Raw genomic sequence first — 24,908 nt, forward strand, 5'->3', positions numbered from 1 at the left:
CTTGCTCGGTGAAGTTGAACAACGGTGGAAATTCGCGACCGTTCGGCAGATACTTGCTGCCTTCTCGCAATTCGTTGAAGAACGGATGGGCACATGCTTGCATCGGAGTAATTCTCGTGCCCGGCGTGTACTCCAGCAGACGGGAAACCAGTGCGATCGCTTCCGGTGGGGTGCGTGTCCGGAACACCTTAATAGAGTGTAAACCATTAGGAACATATTAGTCAGCGTAAGTCGAGTAGCGATCGAAAGAAACGCATTGCATTGCGTGCGTCGCAGTCCCATCAGCGTGACTAGCAGGGGGAAAAACACGGACACATTATGCCAAACTGGGTCAGAACTGAAGGAGGCGTCACAAATTAGCAAAGGGAGGATATATTAAACGTGAAGGAAATAGAACAGAAGGCTATCCGTTCGGCACACCGGTGGTAAATAGTTGGTAGTGAAAATAAAAAAAAAAACTACACAAAGAAACAGAACTCTTGCAACTCGTTAAAAGTGCTTACAACCGCGGAAGAACGTTTCCACAAAGACACGCAGTCGTAGAATTGGCAGAATGAAAATGCTGACACAGAGAAGAAAAGCAATAGAGATCCGTTGCGTAGGAAAAAAAGGATAAGCGATAAACAAAACCCATTGAAGCAGCCTACATCAACCGACGAACAAGCGATGGATTGGTTCAATTAAAAGACTCGATTCGACTCACTGTTCAGTTAAAATAAATAGAGCGCGCATGACAGAGTGACATGAAATCAGTGCAACGGTATGGTATGGATTTGAAGCATTGGAAAACAAAATCCAAGCGCATTACGCTCTAATCGAGCACTGCAGTGCAGCGCAAGAACGAAACGCATACTTTTGAAGAAACAATGGTCTATAGTTGACAGACGAAAAATCTACGAGATGATGATACTTCAATGGCTTGATTATTTGTTTACTGGTAAAATTTCGTCACGATGAAAGATCGAATGGACACAAACCACAATTTATGCGATTAAAGGTGCTGTGTTAAATTGATCACGTCCCCGAAGCGAATGATTTTACGCTGATTTCAATTTCAATCCCTACTCAAAGGGAGAAGCAGCAGCTCAGAACGTTAAAACAGATAAATGAATTAAAAATCTTGATTAAAAAAAAACATTATCAGACAATCACACTTCACCAGACCAAACAGAAAACTGCGTTTAGTAGAATGGTTGCGCGGCTGTACTTGGTTGTCTGAGTATGTAAGGAGATTGTGATTGTGAGTGTGAGTGTGTGTGTGTGCGTGCTTGAGCGTTTGTAGGTGTGTGTTTGTGTGCGCATGGTATCATATTGTTTGTGTTCTTGTAAGAAAATTACACCATATGCATACACAAAGGCATTTAAGAATAAAACAAAATCAAACACAGTAGTTAGCTATACTCCATTTTTCCGCTATGCCATTTTGAGACAAAAAAAAACATTCTAGAGTGAATAAATGAAGTGCTGACAGAAAAGTATACATTTAAAAACACAATAAAACCCAGATGAAAATAACACTGAAGAAGAAAAACAACACATGTTATAACATAAACAAATTATCTTTCCGCATACTAGCCCTCGTCTAGGATATGTAGGAGTACATGTTCTCAAGGGTCTGTAGCTGTGCTTTCGAAAAATTTCGTATTAGTGCGCTCATTCGATGAAATTGATTCATTTGATGTACACTGAACGATTGCAAAAGATTGTTCATTGTCTAACTGCTACTTGGCTACTTGTATAAGATAAACGGAAATGAACTGTAAACGAACAGGATGCGGCAGTATTTTTAAAACCATTCTTGTTCATGGTGTAGAAGTAGAGTAGTATTGGCTTGTCGTGTATTTTGTAGTGTTGGTAGTGGCCGAAATGAGCGTAAGTATAGTAAGAAAAAAAAAAACGGTAGGCTAGCGGTAAGTTCGTTCCTTTCTTATTTTCGACTACAAACTTCCATTTCTTACTCTAATACGTTGGTGGTCGGTCTTGGTCGTGGTAGGGAAAGACATTCGCTCTAGCATTAACTGAAATGAGTCGAAGCGAATCGGACGGAAAATGATTTTCGTTTTGGCACTGTTGAAGTCGACTAAATACTGCATAACATTGCACAGCAACCAACTGATTGGCCACTGATTGCACAACAAGCACACACGTGGCACTGTTCTCAAAGCACAGGAAACACGAGTAACGGGAAGGAAACGTTCACGTAAACGGTTTTAAGGGGAATGAACGTAGGAAGTAAAAAGCCTTCGGAGTTGGATGTAAATATACACCCTGGTTAAGCGAAAACCTCTCGTATCTGGTGTGTTACAATTTCAAGAAATGGATATAGAAGAGAGAGAGAGGGAGAAAAAACAAGTCGGTGGCAAGCTCAATCCAAAAGAATGAATCTGCATGTGCGATCTTTAATGATCCGTAAATGGGAGGAAACATTCTCACATCGGATGGCTTGATAAGGCTGGGAATGGAAATGCGGGAAACGACAAAAGATTCTATGTATGCTGTGAAGTTGATTCTCAATGCTCAAAACAAGCAGCGTGTCCTGAGGAGTTTGGCTGCTGATGAAAAAGCACTCCCACAATCAGCGCGTACCTTTTGCCATGGATGACTCTTGATCTGAGGGAATTTGAATTCCGTATAATTGGGATTCATCTCTTTGATCTGCTCCCGTGTCGGTGTGCCGAGGACTTTGATGATTTCCACCAGCTGATCGACGCCAGAATCTCCCGGGAAGATTGGTTGTCCGAGCAACAGTTCTGCAAGCACGCATCCTGCACTCCATACGTCTGTTGCAAAGCATCGTCGTTTCACATTGTCATGAAATGAGAAAAAATAAATCAATAAGGTGTTACGATGTAACATACATGTACAAGGCATATCCATTTCTTACCAATTTTAGTGGTGTAGTTGATAGCGCCGAATATCAGCTCCGGTGCTCGATAATATCTGGAGCAGATGTACGACACGTTTGGCTCACCGTCCAGCAGCTGCTTGGCGCTTCCAAAGTCGCACAGCTTTAGCACTGCCGTCTCAGGATTAAGCAGCAGGTTCTGTGGTTTGATGTCACGGTGACAGATACCAAGCGAGTGAATATAAGCAAGACTTCTGAATAATTGATACATGTAAATCTGCACGCCAGAAATAGACCGCCGCCGGGTGACGAAGTTGCGATGAAGGTGAGAAATAGAAGAACAAAAACAAACAAACGTATAGGTCAGTAACCTACATACTGCTGACAGATGTAGTTTCTGGTTCACTACTTACTCGGATATAGTTGATAGGTATCGTTAACTTGTTCTTAGCATAGTGACGGGCGACTTTATAAACCGTTTCTGGGATATATTCGAGCACTAAGTTCAGATAAACTTCGTCTTTCTGTAAGGGGGTAAATAGACGCAAAAACAATCATTAGTGTACACAGAACGGCTTTGTTTGTGAGCAAAATACTGTTTTTTTTTAATTGTTAGTAGCGCACAACTTCAAACACTTTTGAAATGTATCAACCAATCTACACATCAGCACTATTATCACCAAAAAAAGCAAGCGTTTGTGTTGCTGAAAGGAAATAACCAAAATTGTGACCAAAATTGCTCAAACCATTAAGAAAATATATTAATCAATATTAGGGTTGATACATTCAGTTTGTATCGTAGTGTAGTATATATGTTTTTTAAACAGGTTTTATATCTTCAGAATATTTTGTACTTTGTATGTACTTGACAATGTATCCAACATATGGTATGCACACTTAATTTACATTTTTGAAAACTTAATTTGAGTGTTTTATGATCCGGTTGATACTGGTTGTATAAATTCATGCGGCCTGAATCTATTTTGCAGTATCACGCAACCGGTTCGTGCGCTGTACAAAAAGTCCATACGTTAACGTTCTTGAATACCGGCATCCATTTGTGCAAACAACTGTAGAGAATCGTGACGTCGATAAAACAAAATTGACATGAATCTCTCGTTTGAAAATTAGCTCCAATAAGAGCATTGGAGTCAATATGTTGATAGTTCGCTTCAAATCGTTACGAGGCTCAGATCAGTGCAAGACAAGTATAAATTTGCACTTTTACAGAGGCATCATATTTGGACAGTAAAAAACAGGTTATATAATGAAATCATTTATTTTTACACGCTATTATTCACACACTCGAAACGGACATACACACGCCCGCAGGATGTTTTCAAAGTAAAAACAAGCATACAAATTTTGAAACTTAAAACAAAAGTCCTAGTAAGGTTTTGTCATTACAGGATGGGGGATAAAACATCGACGAACAAGTTTATTTACTAGCAACCGCGCGCCATGAATGGATTTTACTTTTAAAAATAGAAACTCACATATGATCGTGTGTTGCAGGGTAAATTAAATGATCGTATCGAAAGGGAGTATTTAACTAATAAAATAACAAAACCACACAATAAAATTCATTAGCACACGGGAAAGAGGTTTTACTTGGCGGTTGTGTTTGATTTAAAGTAGCATCAGTACATTCCACATGGGAGCTAATGAGCGGAAAGTGATCAACAATGTGTGTGTGATATGTGCGTGGTGTTCGATTAGGGCTATTTTTTACTAGCCCTAATCTCCGTGTTTTCCGTTGCAGGAGAGCATACTGATCAGTCAACGGATGTTAGGAAGGGAAAGGTAAGCATTGCTTATCAACAACGATCCAATCATTGCCACACGGAGCATGGGGAGCATTATACAAGTGGGGGCGCCACACGCACGAGCACTCCGCATCAGCTGCATTTTATTGCAGTTCGCACGTCTCTGAGGGGAGCTAGCGGTGTGCATATTCGTTTTTTTCACATTCGTTCATACGATTTTCGCATTTGTCTCTCTACCTGCGTCTGTAAGGCACCGGCGAATAGTCCCATGTCCAAGGGAAAATCATCACGCTGTAGAATGTGTGGATTCAAAATGTTGCATGGAGGATGAAATTTGGACATGAACGGGATATGATGGTAATCAGGGATATTTGATCCAAATGGAAGTAGGTGATTTTAGTTTTTAAAACGAATAATGACGATTTTCAATGAAATGTTGTTTGTTTAGTGTTAGAACAAGTTGAAATAAAAAAGAGAAAAGAATATCATTAATACGAAAGTGGAAAACAATTGCCATCCTTTTTGAAGCTATCGGAGCAAGATTTTACGCAAATAGCACGGATGAGAGAAAGAAAGAAAAAAGAGGAACAAAACAGCTATTCAGAAGGCAATACCAGGATAGTGAGATAGTGAATATACGTTATCGAGACTGACTGATGTTAGTATGTATGATGGTACTATTACCATCAAATAGGCCAGAGTTTTTTAATTTAAATTATCCGTCAGAATCATCTATTCGCTGGTGAAATAATAAAAAGGTTATGAAAGACCTCCCTCGATTGTTGAATAATGCCGTTGAATAATAATAATTTTATTCGAAACAATAAAAAAAAAATGTCGAGCTGTACTCAGAGCTACACTGTAAAAGTCAAAAGTCTGTAAGCTAGCTAATGTATTATAAGATGGGGGTTTAAATAATGCAGAAGAAGAGACGAACGAAGAGAATCATATTAAACAAACATTGATTAGCCTCGTAGGGATGCGAAGTCACATATTATACTAGCGCTAAATTGCTAGTCTTTGTAAAGCGGTAGCTATGACGTATAATTTTTTCTTGGCATTGTAAGAAGAACCGATTTTCATTTGGACGAAATGTTACTTTGCACAACGTATTTCATCGTAGAAATGGATCCAATAACATTCAACTTTGCGCAAATACCTTCAATTGTACATATATTTAAAGCAGAAAAGTACAACTTTAGCAGGATTTTGGCTTTTGATCAGCAATGGTTTTTGCCAAAATGTGAGAAAGTAAAATAATAAAATAGTCTAACGGCTCTAGCACAGAAACTAGACTCTCCGACGCTCTCCTAGGGCTACAGATCATTTCCGCCGCACTGTGTGAACTTGCCACTGGACTCTCAATACATACCTTTTCGCCACTCGAGTAGAAGAAATATTTTAGCTTAACGATGTTACAGTGTTCTAGTCGTCGCATGATCTGTAGTTCACGGTTCTGAAACGGGAAGGGAAAGACAAATTAACACATCAGTACACACGTGTGGTTAACTAGGATTGCTCCGTAAGGTGGCAGAATTGTCTAGAAAATAATAGAACAAACGGTAAGCTATGTTGGTGAATAATTAATACAGGCCCAGGTCGACGACAGATGGCCGATTAGCAGGGCAAAAGAAACCAACCTTTGCTTTGCCTTGCGTGTAAGTTCTGTAACACTAATCAATAATCCTTATTTTTTCACGCGTTGTATACGGTACCGCTTGTGATGAATATAACGAACACGACTCAGCTAAAACGGACCAATTGCTTAAGCAACCCTTCAATGGCAATAACAATAATGACAATCATCATAATTCAATAGCAAACCCTTCAATGCCTCTGTTTACAACAGACAAAAGCCAAATAAAATACCTGAAAGCTTTCAATTTTATGGCCACCGATTTAATTCAAACCTATCTAGCGCTGGAAGCCCAATTCTTGTCAGAATTTATATTGTACTCGATAACTTTTAACAATATTTTCTTACACTCACACATACATATCTTCGTTTGAGCTATTTCCAATCGATAGACGGTGTGGAGAACTAACTGTGAGAATAACAATTAGACTTCCGATGACGTCTAAAATGATTCTACCTAACCCGTCAGCGGCATACATTAGAAGGTACATCGATGATGGACATAGACAGACAGAACTGTGTTTCCACAATCGATTGGATCAACTGAAGACGATCATCCGAATTATGTTGGGTGCTTTTGATCATACAACATTATATTGGCCGTTGGTTAAAGGTAGTTATTTATGGATTTTGTTGATATTGTTTTTGTTTCGCCTATTTTCGTGGTGCTCACTATATGGAGAGAGGTGTATCATGAGTCATCTTTATTTGTCTCCTTAGCGTGTTGACGCATTGAAAAAACGTGGTATAAATGTATTGGACACAAACAACCCGTTCTGAGTTCGTACAAGTGTTGTTGCGAGCAAAGAAAATTGTCCTAAATAAAATGTTTGCTGAGTGTTACTACCTCTACCTTGATTAATCGATTATAAAGGCATCCTATAGAAATATGCACAATCAAGGATTTTTTTCTGTGTATGCGGCGGTTAATTCACATGTAACCGCTAAACTACAATGCATGAATGAATGCACGCTTGGGCGAATGAATGATGCAACGAGGGCATCCTGTTGAGACTCCTAATTAACATCTCAAAACAATTTAACACTGCCGCACATCGCTGTGAATGTGAGTCGGAAATAAATAAATTTGTACTTGGTGAAACAAAAACAACACCTATCGTGCATCCCATATCTCGCTAGGCTGTGCCATTTAATAGTATCCTTTATCCCGTACACAGGTACAAGCAGTCGGCTGGAAATAGTTTGCATTGGTACCATATGCCACCACCGCGTTCAACAAACCCACAGGCTGCCGTGTTGTCATGCAGTTTAATCGGCCCAAGGTAGCATAATTGAATTCATTTCGCTTTCCCCGCTGTTGCAATCGCCGCTAATAACATCCTAATGATAGTCATATTAGCAACGCCCTTCTTCGTTGCTTATCACACTATTGCATGCATGTTAGTGAAGCATGTGCGGTCACATCCGTCGGTGGTGTACTATCTTTTCTTCCGTCTTATTCAGCCACACACTTACCTTAAATCGTTTGTCCTGTAACACCTTCTTGATAGCGACTAGCTCGCCCGTATCACAGAGTTTCGCCTGGAAGACGACACCGAAGCTTCCATTGCCAATTATCTTAGTATCTGTGTATGATACTTCCTGTGGTCTATCTGGGCCTTGTCCGGGTGTAGCTACAACCGTCGTCACTTTGGAACCGTCCTTACCTGCACGGAGAGTGAGAAGGAAGAAACAGAGAAGATGCAAATACGATTAGAAATATGATTGGGGTGTTAAGGTGAGCGTGCTGCAATCAAACCAGCTAGAGCGCGAACTTTGTAACGATGCTACAACGCTCGGTGACAGTCAGCCGCAAACCAACTGGCGAAAGAGTTTTTACACAGCGCCTTTCCCTTGCGACCGGTTCCAGTATTGGTCCTGTATAAGGCAGCCTGCACTCTTTTCTACTTCAGCTCTTCCTAGTTTACGCCCTAATTAGTGGCAGAAGTTGCAAACAAAAAGGTTGATAACAAAAAACAAACTGTTCAACTAACGTCTGTCTGGCCTTGGCCCAAAGGAAAAGTAGCTTTGCAAGCTTATGGAGAAGCTTTGGTGGATAGTCTTAGTTGTATACCATCTTGACAGGAGCTTTGACATACAACATTTTCCATAGATTCTGCCTGTGACCGTGACGGAAAAAACGTTGGTCTACTACTGCGTACGCCTTCTTACAGGGAGACGAAATATCGATCGCTCGAACTACACATCAGTTGGAGGTTTGCGTTTGAAGGTAAAATTATAATTTCACCACAATCTTGTAAGCACCTTTACTTGTTTCTATTTTTAGTGGTCTATAGCTTCATGAACGATACGTCACATTTTGAGGATGGAGAAATTCTCTGCCCGTGGCCCGTGATGCCGGTTCCACACGCCATGATTTATTTATTTGCATGGCCCAATGTTAAACACCATCAACCATCACACACATTATTGGCGAAACGTGAACCATGCCGGCACACACTTTGCTTCCATTAATTGAAACACAATTGATTAGGTTTCTTTCTAGTTGGTGCTAGCTTCTTAAAAGTCCCCAATCGATTGAATCATATTTTATTGGACATGAGTGACGCAAAACGCATTCAGGTCATCGGGCGGTGGTCAGGTTGACGATGTTGCCGTCGTTAACCGTAGAGGTAAGTAGGAGAAATTCTGTATAATTTATGCCAATCGAGTTTGCGTTGGACTGTTAAGGCAGCGGTGCTTTGTGGGTGCAAAAGAATGTTCTCATTTGGGTTAAAAATGGCAGTGGCGTGCGACAGGTTGGGGTCCATGTCTCCATTTTTCGGGTTCTATCTAGGCTGAAAGCTTGTTGCCTTAAATTGATTTAAAAGCTAAAATATTCTAGGTTTAAAACCTGAGTTTGGAGAATGATTTTATGTGATGTGTTTACATACATTTTCTTACTGTTTTGCACTGATTTGAAAACTATTGCATCGATACAGACGCGAGCCATCAGAATGCGCAATACTATATAAGTAGGGGAAAAAAGGGGTTGAACTTCAAACAGCACCTAAGCTGCCAACCGGAACTAGGGCAATCGAATTAAGATCGATCATGCTGACCGACCGTATGCACAACTCCACTATGGCAAATTGAATTGCAATTATGCAAAACATTAGCCTATTTTCGCGAAATTTATTTCGTTGTACACATGTTACAATTTAGTACACTAAAAAATGGCTAGCATTCATAACGTGATATTTCTAAACGGTACAGTGCAACGAGCAGCAACATTTATCATTGCAGCTAACTATGACTTTTGGTAACTTGGTAAAATAATATTATCCTTATTTAAATACTGGTTCAGCCCTGATACACACTGGCACACGACTATGAAGTATATATAAAAAAAATACAATTAGTTTAAAGGTCTAAAATTGTTCTAATATACATAGCATACAAGAGGAAGCGCGTGTTGCAGTGCAAAATAAGCATACCAGTTGAAGGTTATCAGCCTACAAATAGCAGCAGGTTATCTTGGGTCCGAATAGTTAGACAATTTACCATAAACACAATACGACCGTCCTCTGAGACCTTGTAGTGGGATGTCCTTATATTTGTTTATATCAATCACATTTAGTGTTTGTGATCAATTCATCTAATGTGATGAAATTGAGCAGAAACTTTTGCTTCATCATTTAAACGACATGATTCAATACACAATTTAGAATAGCTGAGACTACCTGCACTGTTGCTAAATAGTTGTTAAAAATCATCGATCGTAGTAACATTCTGTTAGCTGCTTTTCATGAAATGTTGATCGACGTTTGTTACCAACCCCCATCGGCATCGTAAGGTTTAGCGATCGTAGATAAGAAGTGCAATGGAAGCGAGGAAAAGCTACTGGTCATGATAATACGATAATGACGAGCCTCCACCATGTAAAGTTCCCTGCGAATTGATAAATGCTGTATCAGTAAAAACGACGCTAATTTTTTGTGTGACTCTCGTTATTTACTGTTTTATTTCGACCATGATAGATAAGCCGCATTTCTATAGAGCAAAGCGGGGCACGCGCACCATCGCGAAATCAGTGGTCAATAGTTGCTAACCGTAACACGATTGACTTTCGCGATAAAGCTACGAGTAGCGCGTGATTTAGCCACAGAAAGTGCAAACTATGGTGTGCTCCCATTGCATGCTCTATAAAACTTACAGACGTTTAACGGGGAGCTTTGTGTAGAGATTGGCGGCTGTAAGCCAGTTAGCTTTAGTGAGGAGGATAGTTGAAAACAAACGTATGGCAGCCAGTGACACGCATTTCATTTAGCCAAAATCACAACGCAATACAAAGAGAGCGACTTCCGCAAAAGTATGTTTAAAGCTGGACGCACGCTTCACGAAAGGGAAACGCATCAGGTGTTATTGTAGCGCCGAAACGCACCGAGACTTATCTCTCTTTGACACAGAAGCTACGAGAGCGTTCACTCAAACATTGCTGAGGCTGTTTGTATGTTTGTTGCTAGCTCCTATCACCTAGAATGTTCATTATCTTCTCTTCGTCAGTCCTCTTTTGCCCTGAACCCTATGATTGTGCAGTCGTCCCATATTTACATCGCTCTGTCCACAGTTCGAGGATGATGCCTTCATCTCTATCTGGCACATCGATGTTTACTTAGCTTCCAACTTGAAGGGGAATTAATCGACGCAAAATAGTCGTGACAGCAACCATTTTGGTCACTCCATACACTCCAGAGCAAAGATGGAAAACAAACACCATTACGCAAAAGTACCAAAACATGACGCAGTAACATGAAAGTGAATAACAAACATCACAATTATTCGGTGATGATTAACAAACACAAACAGGTTTAATCTAGTCATAGGTAATTAGTCATAGTTATACTACAGCGTCCCGTGTTCCATTTGTGGACGACCTTTTCCCAATGCCGGAAGTACTCCGTTATAATTTTGACCAAAAGTCTACGCGCAAAGCGGAATTACCTCCAATAAGAAAAGACGGGAAACGGGCCCCATACCCCTAGTTGCGGAAGTCGGAATTAGACAGCACGCGGCTAGCACGTAACTAGATCGTGAGTGGTCGTGTGCGATCGTGGTGGGCGCTGGTGTGTTTCCTTTTAGTAGCGGTGGTTCACCATAAACTGAACCCTGGCGCTAAGGAGATCGAACGTATAGGTTGCTCGTGCGTTTCATTGAAGAACACTGCATGCCGGTTATGCCGTTTATGTGTGGTCGGAGTTCAATGGTAAAGGCTGCAATCGACCGTTTTCCGTGTAAAGTTTGAACGGGTTTTGCAGCGGTATATGGTCTCACTTTCAAGGCTCCCAGCGTTTCGTGCAATGGCTACAGCTATGTATCTGTGCGATTTATAAATATTACTTATTGGTACAGTTTAGAGGCTGCTGATAGCGTGTGATTTGAGCATCGAAATGTATTAGTCATTGTTTAAAAATATTAGAAACTAGCTTCTCCTACGACTTCGTTCCGTAAACAGTTCTAGCAAACAAAAACTGATACCAGTACCACACGCACACAAACAAATGACACATGCCAAATGGTTGATAATTATTAACATGCGCAAAGCCGTTACATGACTTAGACGGACTGTCGTGTTGCCGCTACACCGATAAAGCTTTCCGATGGATGACGGAATGATTGCGAGTCGGTCGATAACTAGCTCTGACTGGTTACATATCCCCCCCTCAACTGTGGGATTTTTAATTTGCATTTACTTGCAAATTGATGAGTCAAGGGCTTGATGCAAGATCAAATGGACAAACATTGGTCACCGTTAAACTTATAGCAATTTTGTAGGTTTATCATTATATCAACAAAGCAGAAAGTTTGCCTTTGTTTTAACCACTAAGTTTACGATAGTTTGTAGAAAGATGTGGATGTTCATATAATCTAACTTATAAGGAACTGATTGAGTTTTAATTCCCGCCTTTTCACGATACACGTTTTAATATCACTCATAAAAGTTTATTTCCACACACCGAACACACCATTGAAGTTAGTGATGTTTACATGATTTGCGATCACTACTCAACAAGGGACAAGAACACCGCACCTCTGACCAATCGTAATGTCGTCTCTTCCTACATACTTATTTGCACATTAATCAACTCGCGTACTGCTTGACGTCAATGGGGCGGTGTTTGGAGAGGAAGCTTGACTTTCAAAAAACCTTCGCTTACAATAAACAAACTGCAACTAAGGTAGACATTATGGGTCTGGTAAAAATAACAGTCACTGCAATACGTTCAATAACTTTTTCTAAAGCTGGTCAGTGTTTTAACAGCCATATAAAGTTCTTTAACGACACAATTGACGACGGAGAACTTGAATAGTATTCCTAATTAAAACTTTTTCTTATTGATTGGTTTACTCGGTATAAAATGTTTAAGAACTGTTATTATTTCTTTTGAACTGGTAACGAACGGACAAGTTGAAGGCATGTACCGCCACTCACTTGAAGTTGGAGAATCATAGATGATATTAAAACGCTTCAAGCGCATCTCGAATCGTTATTTGCGCATAGCACTTCTCGTGCCGAATTAGCAAAGGAGTTTTGAAGTTCATCCGTACTGTTTGTTTTACACACGTTTAGCGACATTCAGCTGCAAAAAGACGTATAAGCCAACCTACTTGTGTTTAATCCTCGTGCTATTCTAAACAGAAGCCATGTGTGTGATAAGACATGAAGTTAATAATTGCTTCCTGATGACGAAAACAAACAGCAACACAGACATCACTAAACCCCGTGGCGCGCAACACCTGACCGCTCTTATCGCAAAGGTTAGGACGCTGCGGACGTTTAGCCACCTCTCGGACGCCTTCTCGCAAATCTACCCCTTGGTGCTTCCCCTTGTGTTACGCCTTAATTTTGCGAGCTGTTCTTTCTTCTTTAAATGAAAACCCCACAGATCATCAACAAGGCAACTTACACATCTCCTTGAGCTTGCGGGATAGTCGGCTAAAACTGAAGCAGGAACACTGCACCGGCGGTTCCCCGTCGAGCGAACCGCCAAACTTGGCCGCACGTTCCAGCTTCTTCTGCTGCTTGCGTTGCCGCTTTTCTTCGGCCAGCTGTCGTTGCAAGGCGTACTTTTCACGGATCTTGGGGCTGCCGTTTTCGTCGATGTAGTAGAGCGTCTGCTCCAACCCATCGTACTTGTTGATCAGTTTGGGATCGATGGCAAACACTTGTAGCACGTTCGGGTCGACCATTGGCGGTCCCGTACCCGGTACGGGGGCTGGCTTCACTAGCGGATTGTTCGGAGGAGGGACGACAACGGTGGTGGCAGTGGTAGAACTCACATTTTCTTCCTCACCACTGCTACCGACCGGCTGCTCCACTATAGGGGCCATCGTGGATGTGCCACCCGTATCACAAGGTCTCACCGGAGCGGATGCTTGATTGAGCTCGTCGTCGTCCACGTCGTCGTCGTCGTCCGCCTCGCCAAACCCATCCGTGTCAGTACTATCACAGGCGGTCACTACCTTTGGTAGCGCTTTCGGTCGTGCACTGTTGACGTCGGGCAGACTCTGGCAGGTACGATCCTTCATCAGTCGCAGTTCTGGCTTCTTTTTGCCAAGCCGAATCGTAATACCAACTTCCTCATCATCGTTATCTACATCGTTATCGTGACCGTCCATGGCGGGGTCTTCCTCTTGCACGACCTTTCGTTGCAGCTCACCACCACCGTGGGCCGTGGAACTGCTGCTGCCTGCCAGTAGTGTCGTGCACCGATCGCGGTCCAACCGAGGCGTGGGTTCCTTTGTACGTGCTCCGGAGCTGCTGCCACCGTTGGACGACAGCAGACGTGTCATGCCTATCACGCTTCCTGTGCCACTGCCCGGCGGATCCCGATCGATGTCCTGCATCGAGAGGAACACGCCCGAATCGGAGGCGGCCATCTTGGCGTCGGCAAACGATGGTAGTGTTTGGTTGTGACGCTGCTCATCATTCTCACACTCACTGTTGTGTTTCAGGTTCTCCATGCGCCGTCGGAACACTCCCGGGAGCGTAATGATTGGTACTATCGCTGTTGATGACCCGGCCGTTCCAGCCGCTCTCGTTACACTGTCAGTCATTTCTTGCGCGGTCGCCGCTACTGCTGCCATCTTACCGCCGTAATAGCAAACTATGGCACCAATTTGAAGATTATTTGAACCACAACGAACACTCTTCTTCTGAAGCTTTTCGCGGTGTAGCTTGCCGTTTGCTTAGCGCTCTGTATGTAGGTTAGACAAGCAAACACACTTATTCTCTGCGCTGCGCGTTGGAATAACAAACTTATCAGTACAAAAAACTCGGAAACTAGGAGTTCATTTATTGGGTTTACGAACGAAACACTTGATATTACTTGTTACTTCAATAATTACTCTCCCTCGGCCGACTCTATGACAAACGTGCATATAACAATAGTTAAATAAATAAATTTATTTTCATTCAACAACAACATTGACCATCTGCTAGAGCCACCTCAAAGGTTCAAGAGTTGAAGAAACTCGGGCAAAAACCACCAGCAACGCTTGCAAACAAAAATGGCAAACGTCGGCACGTTTGACTGCTCCATTTGCACTTCTTGCACCGACTGTTTTGTTCCGAGACAAGGCCGGTCTCAGCTATAGCTTGGAAAGTACGGTAAACCAAAAACTTTTCCCCTCCCTTAACCTGGCAAAATTACAACGCAAAAATCCCCAAAGCAGCGCAAGCTCCATGCCCCGCCACAGACAACATCACCTTAGTTGCCGCACTCCAAACACTGCATGCGCCCAAAGCATGCCACTGTCGTGAAAGTGGCGTTCATCCCCCCGGTCCAAAACGAGTGGCCAAAAAATGAGAACCAAGAAATTGCGTCTTAAATCAATCTACGCGCCATAAAATCGCGCCGCTCTCCTACTCTTCAAGCAAGGGAGGAAGGATGCTTGATGCTGAATGAAGCACAAGGTGTGTTGTCTCATCGTTGAAAAGGCTCTCTTCAAAGGGCGATCTTTTCAACTCGCTCCAGACACGTATATGAGGTTGGATGAGCGGAACCTGTCGTTAAAATGGCGCAACCCGAAGGCTGTTTGCGCAGCATAGCAGACAAGCATTTCGTCGACACTGTTATTGCCGTTTTCTTCGCAAAGGGCTACTGCTCTTCAATATTAAAAGAACGTTGTTTGTTTACGAAGAGAAAAATCACAACAAATGTACGAGAGGAAGTATAATCAATACGTGTGTGGATTCGTTTGAGCAATGTAGCCAAATATTTGAATATCAAACAGAACCCTTTTCCATTTCTGAGTATCGTAGTGACGTTACTTATCATGTGTCGTAGAGCATTGCACAAAACAATACACTGTTTTCCGGCACAGTTTCTAATGTGAACAGCATTGTTCAAAATTTGCAAGATGTTTTTCAACAGCTGTCATTGTTTATGAAGCCTGGAAGACAGTGTAAGTTGATGCAATATATTTTATTATTGAATGCTTGTAATAATTAAAAATGTCATTTACATAATCTTATTTCTTACGAACTTTCTGGAAAACTTCAGTAACGAAGAAGGCGAAATCGCAATTCAAGGTAAAGGTTATGGCGTACACCTTGATCAATAACCAGAACTTAGGAAGCCGATCCGCAAATTGAGCATTCCTAAGTGGTGATACATTTTGCTTATGTAAAACACGACGATCTACGTCAGCATGCGCCGCTTTGAAGAGCAAGTCCGGCTCAGTTTGGGGGTCGGTAGGTGGTGGTTTCAGTTCACTTCCAACAGACCGACCGTTTAATTATTCCCAGTAACGATGTATCAGTAACCGGTTCTATCGTCACCTCAGGAGCAAGTTTATAACAAGTGAGGCTTATTATCCGAGGCGATTCGTCTTTCGATGATTGTCCACTGTATGTGTCGGTGTGTGTGTATCGTTAGAAAGACGAGATCCCTTTACACGATGGCAGGATCATCTTTGCGTAAGATCAAAAACATTTAGCACGCAACAAGCTGAGGATTTGCAGTCGTTCTTTGGAGTCAAATAACTTTATCTCGTGTAACGCAATTTATCATCGACAGATGAAGAATGCTAAGTAAATATTGAACATTATTCAATAATTTCAACTTGATACACAAACTTACTCGTGTCCGCAACCTGATGTCTTTGCTTATGATAAGGAAGAGTTCAACATACTCATTAATGAAAAAAAAAGTGTCAAGAGCACGTACGCTTGAGCAAGGGTATATGGGTTTAATTTCACTGCGTTGATAAAACATGCTAAGTGATACACCAGCCAAGCTGATAAACTGATGAAATGGCGTTACGCGATTGCATCAGCCAAATTCCTAGGCTTGACGAATTGAACAAACGGTGAAAAAGGCACCAAGCGACCAAACAAAGCTCGAACAAACGGCGCAATGTATCCGTCAAATGGCAGAGATTGCCGACCAGTGAGCCATGAAGAGGAAGCACTCCATCGTGCGTCCCAGCACAGTACACCGAATGGAGCGATCCTCCGTCAAGGTTACTTGTATTCGCGCTTTTGATTCTTTTGTTTCTCTCTTTCGATTCTTTGACAGGATCCAAGACAAGTAGACCCACCTGCGCGGCGCTAAACAATAATAACAATAATAATAATAATAATAATAATAAAATAACAACGAATTGCCGTGTTCCAGGTGGAATTGCAGGATGATTGAAAAATTAATTAAATGTTTTATAAATGATCGTCCGGGCCTTTCTCTGACGCTTTTTTTAAAATAGATGGAGGCACAATTCGCTCGTCAATTCACCACCGGCAAAGCAAACTCACCGGTGTGTGGTGGTGTACATACTGAATGTTCCAGGCGAATGCTTTTTTTTATTGAGGATTTTTTTATTTCTTAGCCTCTAAAGTCAGGTTCAAAGTTTCTTGTACTTTAATGCAACCAAAATTTGGTCGTGGCCACCGCTTACAAAGGAGAAGCTCTGCTCGCAAAGCAATGTGTACAATCTAGTGACGTTGCCCACCATTGCTGCACCTTAACTTACATTCGGAATAGGAAAACACGTATGACACAACGATGGAAAGGAACAAAACAAAACGAAGCTTTAACGAATAATAAAATACGCGATCATCGATTGCATGGCATGGCAAGGTACGAAACGACAGCTCTCGATTGAATGCTTCATATGTTTTCAGCCATAAGGGAAATCGAACCTCGACAAAGATGTCGAAATCATTAACTTATTAAAGACAGTGTGCGGAGGGGTGTGCATATGAAGAACGGCATAAATTTCTATAAATATTAATAGAGTAACGATTCAACAAAGGAACTACATATTCTCCTTCCTTCCTGTAGTTCTTAATCATTTATACTACCACAGGTAGATAATGAAAATGTGTTTCCATTTCCATTTGGTTGCATAACAGTTGTTATTGTTGGGCCACTCCTTCAACCCACCTTCATGGTAGAATTCGATACTTTAAAACAGCATCGTTTAACTCTGTTATAGCGCTGGTGCCAAGAGTACAGAAGCGTATTTGATGCACCGTGTCTCGATGCGTAAGACTTGGCACGTCACACGTCGCAGCGGTCAACGAACGACACAAACGATCATCGCTTTTCTTCTTTACGCTTAGCGAAAAAGAGTTAGACAGACAAAATAGTTGCTCTCTGTTCGAAACTACAAGTTCTCTTCTCGGGAAGTGTCACAACAATGACAGATCATCATCAAAGTGAATAACGATATCATTTAAATAACATCATGCGTTACATATAAAACTATGGGTTGAATGAAAACAACACCCAATCGATGAAAATGGATTTCAAATGGATGGTCAAGCAGCATCAAGTCTTGTTGATCATTGCAAGATGCTTTTCGTGATTGAATACAGAAACTATCGCCATACGTAAACACACTAACACGCATACACATGTTGCAAAAGTTGGAGAGGAATCTCTAGCAAATCTCGCAAACCATCGCACCAGCATGAAAGTTTCTCCCCCCTTTCTCTCTCGTGCAGCACATACACCGTTGTGATCATCATTCCTGGTGGAGCATAAAACATGTTCAACATATTTTCGCAGTCCGTGGATCTATTTTTAGCACCACTTACAGCCACAAGCCAAATGATTTATTTTAAACTCTCACCAGCTCAACCTCACGCTCTCCGGCCGCTCGTTTTCAACATCTATTGCTACTTCGAGCTGTACGAACTGACCCCGCCGCCTTAAGGAGAAACCGAGAGAAGGAGGAGAGAATACATCGTATGTTTTCCTCCTCCGATTGTTCTTCGAATGATCGAAGTAAAAGGAAAGTGTGCTATCAATGAATAGTGAATGCATTGTGCGGTTTCATAGTACTCTTTCCAGCTTCTTGTAAATTTCCGGCTTTCAGCAATGTTATATGATGGGTGAGCATAGGGTAGCACAGTATATTGAAGAAAAATAATTGTTTACCAATCGATGCTACACCACCATAAAATTATTCTTACTGGGCAGAGAGAAGCGCTCGAGAAGACATTTAAAAACTACATTAATTGGGTCCTAATCTTACGAAATATAATAAAAACATACGTCATGCTTTAGACATTCCATTTAGTGACTTATACTTTGTTATCGTGGGGAAATTTTACACGATCATATCATATCGGCTATGTTTTATTATCCACACTCTACATTATTTTGCTATGAAAATATATTTTATGTAAAACCAGAGTACCCCATACGCAATCTTTCAAAACAGAAACTGGAAGGATGACTCATTTAAACGCATTTTAAAAAAACAGACGACAATCTGTGGAACGTGAGACGATGGATCGTCTGAAGCTTAAAAAGGAACACACTTTCTTCCCAAGAGAGGACCAGTCATGCGACATTCGGTGCAAACGGACTTTGCCGAACCCTGCAGCTAGTGAGATATAAATGATGAAATTCCACTAAACGTCATCAATGGCTTTACGAGATGAAAATGGAATGGCACTAACGATCTCCGATAGAACAACTAACTGGTACATTAGAATTTTCTACCATGTCACACAGAAGCTCTGTTAGAGATATTAATATTAATGTTTAGTATTGTTAACAAGTTAACATTTTAATGGCCAATAATTATTTAAATTCAATAACTGTTTAAAGGCATTTCTTTTAACGTAAGGCGGCATAGAGGAATTCAATACTATCTTCAGCTTACTATTTGATACAACATCTTCAGTCAGTCTATGTCTGCCTAGCCACTAATGCCACCTTGACTATCGGTGACTTGTGGGAGTACTCATAGCAGAATAGTCATTCGTGCGTATGGGAACTCGGTCCTTAAGGGACTTGAAATCATCACGGACATATTGTTAAGTCGTACTTATTGACGACTGTACCACGGGACCGGCTTTTAGTACAACAAAATTCAAACTAGTTCAAACCAATTGCTAACATTTTGATGAAAATAGAGAGTGAAAATGTGGAAGATTTCGAAGACAATTCAATTGTTCAACACATCTTACGTTGCACACCAGGCAATCTAAAAAAAGTCACACTAATAATTTTTTTTTCATCAATATCAATCAGCTCCTTAGTTTACTGGCGAGTTATTTGCAGGAAAATACAAAATAACCTAATTTTCAGAAAACTGTTGTGGACTTTGCTGAAGGTAAACAGATCAGTTTTGTGTAAATAAGTAAACGCTACGTTCAATGAAAGCTTGCATTAATCGTGTTTTAAAATTTAAAACATTTTTTATCGAAAAGCGATCAATGCTGCCTGCCAGTCTGTGATGATCAATGCTTTAAGAAATGTACTCTGCAGAGCCCAAGCGCTCCGCACAAGCAGCAGGATGCTATTCGTTAATGAATTACAAATGACATTATGACAGATAAAGTGGATTGTTCTATCCATCCCATCGTCATGCCCAAACGTCAAAAATGCTCTAAGCAATGGCAGCATTCAAGGTTGCCGACCAACTTCTCTTATCGTGCCAATAACATCAATATCAGGAGCTCCCGGCATATCTCCCAAGCAGCGAGACCGTGGGCACAAATTGATGCAAAATTATTCCATCATTCGGTTGATTGAGGTCTTCCTGCGAGGTAGTAGTGCCGGTAACACACAAGCACCCTGGACTGTGTGTACCTAGGAACGGGAGAAATGGCGATGTGATTCGCGCTGATTGATTTTCTGTTCCGTTGGAAAAATGGAAATCGAATTTAGAGTTTCCCCCCATCGCTTTGCAAACTGGCAGCGGGAATCATGAGGAGCTCCGAAAAGAGGAAACACTCTGAGGTCAATTCACGCTATCATAAGCGGTGTTTTAGCAGCTAGGGGGTAGCATTTGGTTGCCGAATACTACACAGCTTTCGACAACTTAATAACGGATTTGTAGTGCGTACGTGACTCGTACCATCAACACGGGAAGACGTCTACAATCATCAGCATGATTATGAAATAGACAAGAAATAGCCCAGAAACCTAAACACAGATAGGCGTTAGGGGGTCTCTGCTTTTCACCTAGTCAAACCTGTCACCATCCTGCCGAATTGCAGCTGCCGATGAACAAGCGAACGAAACATAAGGTTCATTTTTCTTGTGCAAGTTGAATGTTTGTTTTCAGCTGTCAGAGATGGTTGAACAATAGTTTTCGGAAATGAGATTTCATTTTTTAATTTTTATAATATTTACATCACTCAAAAATTTCGGTCAATAACGCACGGCACATTAGAAGAAACGACTGCACAGTTGTCATTAAAGTCGACCAATCCCTGATTGGATAACCGCGGCCTTATCATGGGATTTTTATAGATATAAACTGATAACTGTAATACCGAGGGAGTGTTTCGTTCGAACCTGATAAATGCTTAGTTTTCCTAGGGCGCTGTCCGAGTTTTCTCAATTTTCAATATTCTTTTGATCCTGTTTTCTATTTCAAGGACGAACCGTTGCACAATTCACACGGCGAATAGTGAAAGTGCGGCAACCACCACCGGATCACCAACACCATTGCACATTTCAATGCATTTCACCACAGGCCACGTTCAATCGCGGTATCATATCACCCCTTCCTAAATCTACCAACACATGCGTATGAAAGAATGTATGAACTTAACAATGGAAACGCCGCACGATCCACCGCTGCGGTCGAACGGGTGGTGGATAACATTGCCGTATAGTATACACATGCCCACACACACACAAACACAACAAACCCGTGGGGTGTGTATAGCGTAGAGAAGTTCACTCCAATTTCACGCACACACGCTTGCTGAGTCACCCCCGGATGTGTATGTGCGCGTGAAAACTGTCTCTGGCGCACAAACCCCTTTTTTTGTTTCATTGCGTAGCCGCGGCTGGTTTACACTATTCCCATTTCCACGTGAATCCCACTCAAAACCGGTCGACACTGAATGAAGTAGGCACAAAATCGATCCGATTAAATAACGACACCCCTGACAATTAGAAGTATTCGTCACCATAGCGGAGGGAACACGCACACACCTTTGCACGTTTGTGCTCGACGTCGCGATCGCGAGGAGCAAACACTTTTCGCTTTTCTCGTGGTGACACTTGCACTAAAAACTGAACGCGTGTAAAGCGACTCGTTTAAAAGCGGAGGGAAAGAGAGATAGAATGAAGAAGTAAACTAGCACAACGAACTGCGGAGGATTGTGGTACGGTACAGTTGATGGCCACATGTCGTGTCGTGTATTTATTTTTATTTTTTGGCTTACTTTTTAACAATTTCCCCACCCACACACACACATACACACAAACATGTACGCACCCTCCTGCGCGGGGAATGTTGCAAGTGAATCCCCAACTTTGGTGACCTTTTACGAGAGTCTAGTCGAGAGTCAAAAGTCGCAAGATAAGACCTACTCTGAACGGTTCGTGCGTTACGCTGGAACAGCATAGCACACGATTTAAACCGATTTCTTCTTTGGATCTTTCTAGAAGCTCAAGTACTGATGGGTAAGTAGCACAGACACAAAAAAAGAATTGAGTTTGTTTTGGGGTTTCATTCACTTTCGAAATCCTTCTTAATCATTTTTTTCTCACGTTTTCTACAGTATCGTGGCATATGGACATTAACATTTCTACGCGAATGTGAGCCGCCGGCACAAGCAACATTTCTATCGCCAATTTTTACGCCACATAAGTCACGCACACACGCACACCGCTTCAAATGCACGCGGAACGAGCGCACGAGACTTAAGCCATCGCGCCCCGCCTATGGATAACGCACACACGGAGCAAGTGGAAGAGAGACAGGAAACTGCTGCGTCGACGACACTGGGGTATGTGACGTTGACTTTTTTCTTCGCTTTTCCATGCCACCTCCCAACCACCCTTCCATCTACAAATACACACACACACGCGCGCACGCACGCTACATCACACATTAATTATCGATCACACGCATTCGCGTTCTCTTTCACGCTGCCTTCTTTTGGGAGGGGGGCAACAGGAATGTTCCCCATTCACCCACTCCCCCATCGCAATCGGTGGAGTGCCGATAGGAGGAGGAAGAATAAGACACTAGATAAAACAAAAAACTCAGGAACAGAAAAATTGCAACCCACAAAAAGTAGGCGACAAAGTTTTGCAAACGCACGCGGTACTGCTGCGAGTCCCTGTGATAGAGAACATCGAATCAAATCGCGACATTCCAAGTTGAATAGCTTTAATGCCACCTTACGTTTTACATTGACGAAAAGCAAACTGTTCACGAAAACTTGCGTGGCTGTATGCGCGGTCAAAGTGGTTCACTGTTTCCTCCGGGCGGCTTGCTTAGTAGGCAGAGAGGCCGCGCGCGCGAAACACTTCCTATCGTACGCGTGTCTTCGTTGGAACTGTGAGCGAACCGCGAACCGTGTTGTCAGTCAAGACACCACACACCGCCGGTTATGCGGTGGTCTCGGTCGTTTTTTTCGGGGTCTTCGCGTGAGCCGCTCCGAAGTTTTCGCTCTGACATTCGCATCCCAGAGAGGGTGAGAGAGAAACCGGGTAGTGAAGAATCGTACGAACTTGTACGAAACCGCACCATCGCCTCTCGCCATGTTCCGACCGGATGGATGGACGACTCCCCCGTGAAGAGCAGACAGGGCTCCAAGCAATCGGCCAACCGTGAGCGAAAAAGAGAGACCAAACGCTGTTTCACCGCTGTGCATGAAATAGCGCGGACCTTCATACTGGAGAGCACGAGAGAACCCCCGTCAACGTGAAGCTTGCTTGTGAGATTAATGCGCGGTCGATAGTGCGATGGAACTTCAATCACTCAATTATCCCCCCATCAATTGATCTGCTCTGACGGTGTGGTAAAATTTCTCGCCAATATAATAAGGCAGTGATAAATACTGTAAGGTTCTAAATTGCACGAAATGTTTCCAAACAAAACGACTTGAGAGACAATCGAACAAGAAACAAGAATGAAAGAGAGTCGTAATGAATGAGCCAAGAGCTGAGAATCGGCGAGAGAGGCAACGTTTCGTACGAAGCGAATGCTGGCAGCCAACGAAAGTTCAGGTTAAACAATTTGTGAAATTCGTTTCCTGGAACGTTTGTGAGCCGATGCAAAGACGGTACAGTATGTCGATAACTCTTTGAAATACTAAAGAGCTTTCCACCGAAACTTAAAGGTGTACAACAAGATACAACAAAACTCATACGCCCAACGGGCGGGAGCCAATAGTACACCTACGGACTCCAGAGTGCACCACCGGGACCGAATGTACTGACCTACAATCGACGTTCCACGACGGCTGCAAACTCTAAATAATTGGTCTCTGCGTTGACCTTGTCCAGAATTTACTTTCACAGCCCTGTACACTGCAGTTTATACGACCTAGCTGGCCAAGAAAGAACAGAAACCGCACCGGAAGTTTGAATAGATTCCTTCTCGGTATGCATAAGTCCTTCATGAATTAACCATTACAATTCGACATAATGCATAACTTTGCTTCTATTTTTATAATAATTTCACGTAGCGACATTTCCACGGAGAGATGCATTGAGGCAAGTAGCAAAGCGTAAAGGTAAACAATGTTAAAAGAAAATAGCTGTGATTGATAAGCAGAATAATGTTACCGCAAATACAGGGTTTTCCATGAGTTCTCATAGCTGTGGGACACTTTATGAACTCTTTCTTCCCTGAAATGAACTGAATGTACAAATCTAATAGGAATTTCCAAGGAGCCTGTCCGAAATGGGTGCCATATAGTCCAATTTCCAACACATGAAGTTCACTTCAAATAGGAAAGTGTCAAAGAAGTCTAAGAGTCCCACAACTATGAGAACCCCTGGAAAACCATGTAATAGGTTACACGCAATTCCTTTTGTTAATGGTAGAGAGAAGCAGTTATTTAATCATGTTCGACAACCTTCATTTGACGCCAACCCATGGAAAGGGCAGGAAACATATATGATAAAAGAAGTGAAATGAGCGCCGTTTTATTTTCGCATTTCAATACAATGCACATTTTCATCGAGGGTACATCTGATGCATAACAATATCCCCACGAAAAAGAACGCTTCACTTCCGTCCATGGGCACAACACGCAGAAGTAGATGAAGCGCTCGATAAGGGTGAAACTTTCCGGCTGATCTAACTGACGATCGTGCAAAGAAAGCACCTGTGAGTTACAGTATGATCGATTTGTTTGCAACTGGATGCAATTTACAAGTTCGAAGAGAACATATTGTTTGTTTGAATTGTTTCACACGTGCGGTAAGCAGCAGCCCGATCAGTA

The 24,908-nt window shown here is 42.1% G+C and overlaps 1 protein-coding gene and 1 long non-coding RNA gene across 6 annotated transcripts in view; one reads left to right on the forward strand and one right to left on the reverse strand.

The window, feature by feature from the left end:
* Positions 1 to 24,908, reverse strand: part of LOC1274587 (protein kinase shaggy) — a 37,452-nt gene that overhangs the window by 2,227 nt on the left and 10,317 nt on the right. The window contains exons 1-9 of one of the 5 annotated variants that reach the window (XM_061642726.1): positions 13,156 to 14,335; positions 7,724 to 7,914; positions 5,984 to 6,067; positions 4,849 to 4,902; positions 3,259 to 3,369; positions 2,885 to 3,122; positions 2,587 to 2,780; positions 1,959 to 2,018; positions 1 to 187 (exon numbers count right to left, since the gene is read on the reverse strand). In XM_061642726.1, the coding sequence (XP_061498710.1) occupies positions 1 to 187; positions 1,959 to 2,018; positions 2,587 to 2,780; positions 2,885 to 3,122; positions 3,259 to 3,369; positions 4,849 to 4,902; positions 5,984 to 6,067; positions 7,724 to 7,914; positions 13,156 to 14,335 (2,299 nt within the window). Of the gene's footprint in view, positions 188 to 1,958; positions 2,019 to 2,586; positions 2,781 to 2,884; positions 3,123 to 3,258; positions 3,370 to 4,848; positions 4,903 to 5,983; positions 6,068 to 7,723; positions 7,915 to 13,155; positions 14,336 to 24,908 lie in introns of those variants that run through there. The other 4 variants (XM_061642727.1, XM_061642728.1, XM_061642729.1 and 1 more) reach the window with 4 other exon arrangements.
* Positions 13,622 to 14,673, forward strand: LOC133391165 (uncharacterized). The gene is made up of 2 exons (XR_009764655.1): positions 13,622 to 13,763; positions 13,904 to 14,673. It is a non-coding gene; the product is annotated as an uncharacterized LOC133391165 (long non-coding RNA).

Source organism: Anopheles gambiae, chromosome 2, assembly GCF_943734735.2.
Source record: "Anopheles gambiae chromosome 2, idAnoGambNW_F1_1, whole genome shotgun sequence".
Lineage (NCBI taxonomy): Eukaryota > Metazoa > Arthropoda > Insecta > Diptera > Culicidae > Anopheles > Anopheles gambiae.